Raw genomic sequence first — 9,687 nt, 5'->3', positions numbered from 1 at the left:
GTGCTGATAGCCCATGTAGGACTATAATACCGTCCATGACGGCCACTTCTTTCTTTTTCTTTTTCCAAATAGGTTTTGGTTTTGCTGATAGCCTATGTAAGATTATTCAAATGAGCACAATCCATTGCCAATTGGCTATTAGGATTGCAAACCTAATACGACACATATAAAATATCCGAATTGAGTCGTCCTTTGTGGGACTAATTACTTTAGGAGTGAACGAAATTACAAAGAAATTTAGTTTTGAAGCTGAAAACTTTAAAGGGCTTTAGCAATTTGTAACAATTGCAGTACAGAGAATAAAGTACTTGAAAGCAGATGGTATGTATGTGTAGCGAAACTTAAAATCGTAGATGACACTAATTAACAACTGATATGATAACAAAGTTAATTTTCAACCATCTTTTTTGTTTCTTAGAGCAACCACAACCATGAACGGGACTAAATACTAAAAAGCAGACTAAATACTAAAATATTTTGGCTTTTTTAGAGGCGAAGCGCAGCGGTGAAAGACTATAATTTAGTATGGCGTTGTTATAGTGAACGTTTGACAGTGAGCAGAGTTATAATGAACGTATGGAGATCAGGCGTCGTTACTGTGAACGCATGAGTGGGGCGTAAGTATTATCCACGCTTCATGTGGGGCGTAAGTATTATTATCGCCAGACGTGGGGCGTTCACAAAATCACCAACCTAGTGTTAATTCCAAATTAGAGACGAGAGTATTAAGTGAGTTTGATGGAAAAAAAACATGAGGCGGCAATAATATCAACGTCTGATATCATGCATACATTTTGTGAACGTTTGGTTTGGTGTAGTCTATATTAACGCCCCACTGAGACGTTCTTTGGATTAGCGCTCCACTCTCAAGCGCACACAATACTTACGCCCAATCTTATACGCTCATTATATTCACGCCTAACCTACAACGCTCATTATACCTACGCCCCATTAAATTCAGTTATAGTCTCGATCGGCGACTACATTTAGTCTCAAACCCTAGAAAACTATACCAAATTTAGTTTTAGTCCATCCCATTGTGCTTCACTTTCGGACCAAATTTGGTTATAGTCTCCAAATTTGGTCGTGATTGTGGTTGCTCTTACATTACACAAATTTACAAGTTGTTACTATTCAAATTCATCATACAAATCCCAGTTCAGGTACCAATTCATTAAATACGAACCCGTAAAGAGTTTCATAACATAGACTACTAGTACTATCTATAGCAGCCATGGAGTAGGAATTATTGTACTCACTAATTATGGTCAAAAACTCAAAATATTGTACTCTTGAATTGGGTGCTGGGCACCTAGCAGTACCTTTATCCCAATTCTTCCGATTGGCATCCCATGTTGGCCTTTCACATTTACTGATTGTGGCAGGTGTGGATGTTTCGTATTTGCACTTTTATCTTTGTTAGGATTGCATAGCAACAGCTGCCAAGTTATATATATATATATCCGAGAAGGCGAGACTACTAGTGGAATCTCAAAAAACCAACTTTAGTTGTTAAGGTGGTGGAAACAACAGGCCTGATGGAGCTTCGTCAGCGCTTTTAAAGCACACACTAACACGCAAACTATGGCAGACTAACAAGTTAACTTGCCTCAAGATCAAATTGGGAATGAACTGCTAAGTTGAGTCACTACTCATAATAATATAACTTGAAAAATATTCCGACTTTTCAAGACCATTTCCCCTTAACAGCAAGGATATATATATAGGTGTATATTATAAGATCAGAAAGATCTCCAGTTTGCGACGGACTTGGTAGTGAATGGATTGCTAGTTGAGTAATATTTTTAATAGGGAGGAAAACTTCAAAACATGATTTCTAACAACTCCGCACCAAACATTTAAATAAAAATAAAAGAACCTTTAATCAATTCTGATGGGTAATATAATAGCAAATTCAATTAGATTCAACATTACCCTCAAACGCGTTAGTACCTCGTATTAGGTTTACTTTGTCCACCTCACAGGAGTATAACGATGTCTGGAGTGCTATAAATAAGAAGAGATAGCTGAAAACCTTCATCATTCAAACAAAGTTCATTTCATTTTTTTACCTTGTTTCTGCTCTATTCGATTTCCATTTAGCTTTCTGCTCTATTCAATTTCCATTTAGCACTAAAGTTCAGTTCATATTCAGAGTAGAAATGAATAATAATGTTTTGTTAGTAGTAATAGTAGGGCTAGTTTCAATGCTCAACTTCGAGGCCTGTTATGCTCAACTAAAAATAGGATTTTACGATGGAAAATGTGGAAATCAAGATGTTGAATCTATAGTCAACAGTGTTGTGACGGGAAGTTTCCCTACTGAGCGATCGATTGCGGCTGCACTTCTTCGCATGCAATTCCATGACTGCTTTGTTACTGTACGTGTTTAATTAATTTATCTCAATGATCTTGATTACCTAGCTAGTACTGCTTTCTATTTATAGGAAGTAAACCTAAAATGATTTTTAGTTTTTTCCAGTCTCCACACGGTAACATCTTCTGTCTAACAAGGTGATCACTTTTGTGTTTTTCATATTTAGCTATACGTTGTTATTTACGAAAAATACCTATTGTTTATGCTGGTTTAGGGATGTGATGCATCGTTGCTTCTTGATGGAGATTCAAGCGAAAAAAAGGCTGGCGCGAACCTAAATGTAAGAGGTTATAACCTAATCGACGAAGCAAAGACTGCAGTTGAACAAGCTTGTCCAGGAATCGTCTCTTGTTCGGATATTATTATCATGGCGACTAGGGATGCTGTTGCCTTGGTAAGTAATTTAACTAAACTCCGTTTTCTCCATAAGCTATGCGTACAAATTAATAGATTATATGTTTATATAGAGCGGGGGATCTGCTGCACGATATGAAGTAGAAACAGGAAGGAGGGATGGTATTATCTCTAGAGCTACTGATGTCGATCTTCCAGGCCCTGGTATTTCAGTCTCCAGTGCTATCAATCAGTTTGTTAACAAGGGACTTACTGCCACTGACATGGTTGTACTACTTGGTAAGGAACTAAGGGTATATTGATTACAAAATAGAATAGACTCATCGCGGGTCGACAATAGTATTGTCAACTATATGAATGCAATAGGCATGCAACCATCTGATCAATGCTTAGTAAAATGCTTTGTAAAAAAATTCTAAATCATTTATCAAATACATTGATTCTTTTTCTTGGATGTTTTAGGTGGTCACACAGTCGGAATTGCACATTGTAATTTTTTCCAAGATCGTCTTTGGAATTTTGATAACACCGGAAGTGCAGATCCGTCGATGGACCCTGCCCTAGTCGAGACTCTGAAACTTCAGTGTCCAGAGGGTACAAATGACGAAAGTGTTACAGTTAACTTGGACCAAAGCCCTTCAAGTTCCAATATTGTTGATAATTCATTTTACCAAGCGATACGTTCAAGCAGAGGTATCCTAGAAATTGATCAAAAGTTAGCATTGGATCCGTCTACAACGGACGCTGTTGCCACACTGGCTAATGATGGATTTAGATTTCTTAATCTTTTTGGAAAATCCATGGTAAATTTGGGTGGCATAGGTGTACTCACCGGTACTGATGGACAGATTCGACTCAGATGTAACTCTGTTAATGCGAATTGATTTACCTTGCTGCCGATCAAATTAAGCGATTCTTGTAGTTAAACTATTTCCAGTTGTTTTATTTATTTTCTGTTTAATTAAACACGCTTGTAAAGGATGTGTATACGTATGTAAAATGTCTTTATATAAAATAAATGCAGCTCGATCGGCTGCCATCTTTTAAGTTGAAATATTTTACTCTACACTAGTAAATTGTCTGTATATGGCAGAGACGCTGAATTTAAACTAAATGTGGCCAAGGTGGTTGATCTTGGATCTCGGACTTTTCTTGATCTGCTCCCTAGTACCTTGTAGAGGATGCAACAACACATACCAGTTGCATAAAAATACAGCTCCGAGGACCAAGTTACGTTAGGGCAGTTCCTATGGAATGAACAGATCAAAGATTGTTCATTTTTCTCCCACTATAAACTCAACAAACTTGAAAGAAAAACTGATGAGAAAATTAATAAATTTGATGGTTTGTTGAGTGCGGTCGTAGAACACGCGCGCTTGATGAACAAACTGACGTTTTTCCTACAAATCCAGCGGATCTGTAAACAAGCCAGCGTGTGACCCAAAACCTAGCGGTTTTCCTACAAACGCCAACGTCTCTAGTAAATTCTCTAGTGTGTGACTCAAAACCGCCAACGGCTGAATCTGGATGGATAAGAAATCTTATCATCCAACGGCTAGAATTTTGAGTTCTATAAGTATTCGTCATTTCAATTCCAACTTCACACATTCTACACCTCTAGTCTCTTTACTCTTCTTTTCCTGAGCTTAAAAAAATTCTTCAATTCAACAAATTTGTCGAAACATGTCTCGGCCCTTGTTAGTTTGGCAAGCTCCGTACACTGTAGAAGAAGATGAAGATATTTGCGGAAACTATGTTTTTTTATTTACTCAACTTGCTTCAGCAAACTATCCATGGGTAAATTCCTGGGCGGTTATTCACGAAGGGTTCTGCAGTGACACCCGTAATCCGAGTTGTCGTGTTATATGCGACATAGAGAATCGTTTTAGTACAATTAAGAGAAATAAGTGAGTTCTTGGATTGAACTATGCAAGCCAATCGACATAGATTGAGAGGTGAAACTGATGATGAGATGGTAAAAAGATCTTTAGTTGAATGGCGAAGATGGAAAAATATGTCTTTTCGTTCCAAAAAATTGTTTCGAAATGCTTAGGTGTTGAACAACTTCAACCCCTTCCTTGTATGGTTCCGCCTAGTACTTCTCATCAGTGAAGCTAATGTAAAACACTTAATTTTAAACATATGTAATTTCATTTAAACAACCCATCGTACTTTTAATTTATTAAAACTAGAATTACAAATGTACCAAAACTAAAAATTATAATCTCTATAACATCATTCATTGTTATCTCGCTCATCGTTATCTTCAGGGCCTGGAGTCAGCCATTCTCCAAAACCTGGGATATCCCCATTGGCCAACATACTTGATGAATTTGTATAAGGGGAAAAAACTAGTTGAAGAATACTAGGCGATTGGAAAGCACTCGGTCCTCCAAACATATAAGATGTTTGTTCTAGTAGTGGCGGTGTAACAGTGTAGCGGGGATTATCTGGGTTGAAGGGAGAGAATGATGATGAAATGTGCCTAGCATCTGGGTGAATTACTTGAGGTTGAGTTATAGGCACAGTTTATGGTAAAGTACTGTAACGTACTTGTGTTTATCCCACCACTATATCATTCTTGTGCCATGATATGTTTCTCCTGGAAGGATCGGAAGATTGTGAATCCCCATCATCATTTACAGTTGGGCTCAATCCAAACATTGTGTTTGTCTACCATTTGCGACACACATTCAAGTGTATAGCCCCCATTTGTTGATTCTGCCAATATATGGTTAACTTGTCTCTTCAACTCTTCGTTACTGGCATCCACATTGTAGTAAGTATAATCACGTTCCATAACTTTAGAAACAAAGTGGATCATGTTGGCTCACCTTGTGAAGTAATATGATGATCTTGCACCCATGATGATGAAGAGTTGCACCCACGGATTTCGGGCAAATCTGACGAATATGATGAAGAACTTGCACCCATGATGGGGTAAGTCATAAAACATGGATCTTGCGGATGAGGCTGGCTAGGAACGATATTTGCATCATGAGCCAGGCGTGAAAACCCTTGGAAATCAAACCCATAGATGTGCATATTGTTTGTACCAATTACAGGCTTCGCAATCGACTTGTACCAGCTGACATCCTGCGCTTCATCAATATCCCTCAATGTGTTTAGTTCATACCTCTGAAATGGAAATATTCACAGTCGATCAAAATCTGATGCAGAGGGTTACATCTGTGGTGGCGGGTTGATTGCAATTTCATAAATCCCACATAAGTGGTACATCGGTCTTTCTCCGAGGTGCCAAACCCATCTATCCATTTGTGGAGTCTAAAAAATAACTCTACTTAGTGAGTAATCAAGAATACGTCCTACATCATCACAGTGATACTCAAGAAAAAAAATGTAAAGGTGAAGAAAAACATTCCTATGGCTCTGAGTCATCTGTTGATACCTCTGAACAAAACTGGAAACTGAGACATCGTTTCCAGTGTCTTTCGCCCAGTTGGTATTGAAGTACATGTCCATGATTGGAAATCTATGGCTATTGTTTTTAAGAATTGGTTTACCTGCACGGAAGTAGGTATACCACCAATACTGCAAATTACTTCATAATTTAGTATTTTGACTGAATCTACATTTGTTCATAAAATTCTTGAAATTTAAAAATAATAATTTGGATATTTACCTCTATGGTGCCCCAGAAACCAGTGAAGTTAACTATACCTATAGACGCTTGATCCAGCCTATAATAGATTTCTGCTAAAATTGCAGAGACCGAATCATAATGTGGTGCTTTGTCAAGATCTTCTAACACTTCAAGCCAACCAATATGAGCGTCTGACCCAGTAACCATAAGATAAACACCCTTTCGAGTTCAGAATAGTAATCTACATTTGTTTAGTTTTAATTTTGGTTAAGGAAAAGCTTCAACGCTGAACATAATAGTCCACTTCCTTTCAAATCTATATGATCTTCACGTGCATGTGCTACCATAAACGAGGGAAGATGCGTTTGCCAACGTTTATTTTACATTAATTCGTTTTGGTTGATTGGTACAAGAATTCCCATTCCATTTGGAATCCCACAAATGAAATACAATTCAAGGGGCATAATTCCTATTACAAGAATAATATCAACTCTAATTAATTTTTTTGATAATCTAATAATTATTTTAAAAATAAATTTTAAGTGAAGTTAAAGAAATTACCAATTTCAAAATCCATAAAATGGAAGGTTAGTTTCGTTGGCCACCACCTTTCTACCAATACTCTCGCAATTTTGTTGTTGTGTTTTCTAGGCTTCACCATATAAAGCGCACGCCAGGAATATCTGTCAACCTTTTCTCGAACTGCAGGGGGTATACCTTCATAAACAACCTTTAAGTCTTGAAATCCACCTCTCATTCTATAATAAATCTCAGACCGCTCTTGATGCCCCGACACATGACCTTGGATTAAATATGGAGCAGCAACGACACTCGGGGAAGCAACGTCTGCTTCCCGATTTTGAGTATATTCTACATTTGTGGCAGGCCGCGGTAGCTGTTCATGTTTTCGATCTCTTTTGTGCCTCAAAGTATTGACGGCTTTTTTATCAACTCGGTCATTTTGTATCGGGTCTTAGTTTAGGAAGAAGTAAGTGGCGTTCAAATATTGTTTAGAAGAATTTTAGAAGATAGTAGTGGTGTGAATGAATTTAGAGGAAGGAATTTATAGGTTTAAAAGTTATAGTTGTTGGCAGAAGAACCGTTGGGTATTTAAACTTTAGCATTTTTGCATCTCATGCCCGCGGTTCTGGATAAATGCCGCGTGTAACCTTCACATGCGGGCTATGGTATTCGTCCTTGTGCTTGATGATCAATCGCTCGCTTCTTTTCCCATAGACGAAAAACATGTTTGGCCATCCACCGGACTCAACAAAAGATTTTATTTGACCATTTTCATAGGAATTGCCCTAAAAATACAGCTCCAATAGAATTTCACAAGATAAATTTCGGTGGTGTTTTTCAGGCTAAGTGGAGTATTTTGCAGAGGTCTTACAGCACACACTAACAAGCTAGCTACTAACTGAGTATACTTGATTTAGGATATATCATATTGTCCGAATTTTTGAAGCAGCTCTGAATTGCACTTATTAAAACTAAAACTAATTATGATTTGACTATAATTGGATTTTGGTTTTACCTTTTTTCGAGTAAAATACCAAATCCACTTAGCTGAGAATGAAATGAATACCAAAACCAATCAACAATGCATGAAGAGCCTCGATATATTTTTTTCCACAGAGTTTTGAGGTTGCTGACATCCCATATAGGACTATCTGAGTTCCCAGCCTGCATGCACATACCGATTGTCAGTAGTGTAAGACAGTGAGTTATTATCTACTCGTAGCATCGGGCATTGTTGTATTATAATAATATTTTTGATTTGGAGTTTCCCCATCTGTCTTGATGCATTAAATAGGTTGAGAAAAGATTAGAAATATGTGTGAATTTTATTTACTTTTTTACTTTTATTTTTGCATAAATATGTAGGTTTTTTTCTTTCTTTTTCTTCCCTTTATGTATTAATTTGGGGGATAGGTACTTGTCTTCCGAATTGAATTTGGACTTCCATAAAGTACCAAGCACAGTAAGTCAAGTTTTCCTGGTGAGATATAATATGCTTTCGCTAATGGCTGATGGCAACCTGTGAGATATGTAGATTTTTTTCTTTCTTTTTCTTCCCTTTATGTATTAATTTGGAAAAAAAATAATACAGTAGGTACTTGTCTTTCAAATTGAATTTGGACTTCCGTAAAATTCCAAACACGGTAAGTCAAGTTTTCCTTTCAAACACAGTCAGTCAAGCTTTCCTGGTGAAATATAATATGCTTTCGCTAATGGCTGATGGCAACCTGTGAATATGTAGATTTTTTTTGTTTCTTTTTATTCCCTTTATGTATTAATTTGGAAAAAAAAAAGTCTTAATATGGTAGGTAGTGAATATGTAGATTTTTTTTGTTTCTTTTTATTCCCTTTATGTATTAATTTGGAAAAAAAAGTCTTAATATGGTAGGTATTTCTCTTAATTGGATTTGGACTTTCATAAAATTCCAAACACAGTAAGTCAAGTTTTCATGATGAGATATAATATGCTTTCGCTAATGGTTGATGGAAACTTGTGAGATATAATTATTTCGCTAATGGTTGATATCCCATGTAAGGATACATTAGAATGAGTATTCCAATCCATTGCCAATTGGCGATTAGTATTGTAACCCTGAGACAATACATACAAGAAACTCGAAATTGCATCGTCCAATATGGGACTAATTAACCTTAAGATTACTTCAAGACTCGAACTAAAAAATTTGAAATTGCATTGTAGAAGTCGTATTGTGCCTGACTTGGTTAATGTTGTCAGTATTGAGTTATACAAAATCGATTAATATTTTGCTTCTTTTGCGATTCAACTATGACGCTATTTATCACATTCCATTCTGAAGATCTTTCAATCCATTCGAAAAGATACCAAACGACGTCTTGGAAGGGCCTCAAGAGTTAAGCCTGATGTTGTTGCAGTTGGTGTTGAAAATTGGCATCTTGGACCCAATTAGAGATCATGTCACTATTAAGAAATTGTTAGTTAATCATTTCAAGAATATCAGTTCTTCAGACAATCCAGCAGATAGTTTTCATTTTCTTCAGCATATTCCTTCTTGTATCAGTCTTCAGGACAATGAGGAGTTGGTTATCATTCCAAATGAGCAAGAAATATATAATGCTCTTATGTCAATGGAGCCTTGGACCTCTACAGGTCCAGATGGATTTCCACCTGGTTTTTATCAATCCCAATGGCCTACTGTGAAAGAAGATATATGCGAAGTGGTACAAGCTTTTTTTCACTCAGGATTTCTATTGAAGAAACAAAACTGCACCAGAGTCACTCTCATTCACAAAATCAACTCAGCTCGAAATCCCGAAGACTTCAGACATATTGCTCTTTGCAATACTGTTT

General features: G+C 36.8%; 1 protein-coding gene across 1 annotated transcript; it reads left to right on the top strand.

The window, feature by feature from the left end:
* The first annotated feature begins 2,035 nt into the window (after positions 1-2,035).
* On the top strand, positions 2,036-3,694 carry LOC113317320 (peroxidase 60-like). Its single transcript, XM_026565448.1, has 4 exons — positions 2,036-2,381; positions 2,592-2,771; positions 2,845-3,010; positions 3,194-3,694. The coding sequence occupies exons 1-4, from the start codon at positions 2,163-2,165 to the stop codon at positions 3,613-3,615; spliced, it is 987 nt and encodes a 328-aa protein (XP_026421233.1). The 5' UTR covers positions 2,036-2,162; the 3' UTR covers positions 3,616-3,694.
* The last annotated feature ends 5,993 nt before the right edge of the window (positions 3,695-9,687 follow it).

This window comes from Papaver somniferum, chromosome 10 (genome assembly GCF_003573695.1).
Source record: "Papaver somniferum cultivar HN1 chromosome 10, ASM357369v1, whole genome shotgun sequence".
In the NCBI taxonomy this organism is placed as follows: Eukaryota; Viridiplantae; Streptophyta; class Magnoliopsida; order Ranunculales; family Papaveraceae; genus Papaver; species Papaver somniferum.
The sequence above is the reverse complement of the archived record's forward strand: the minus strand, read 5'-3'. Positions and strand labels throughout refer to the sequence as shown.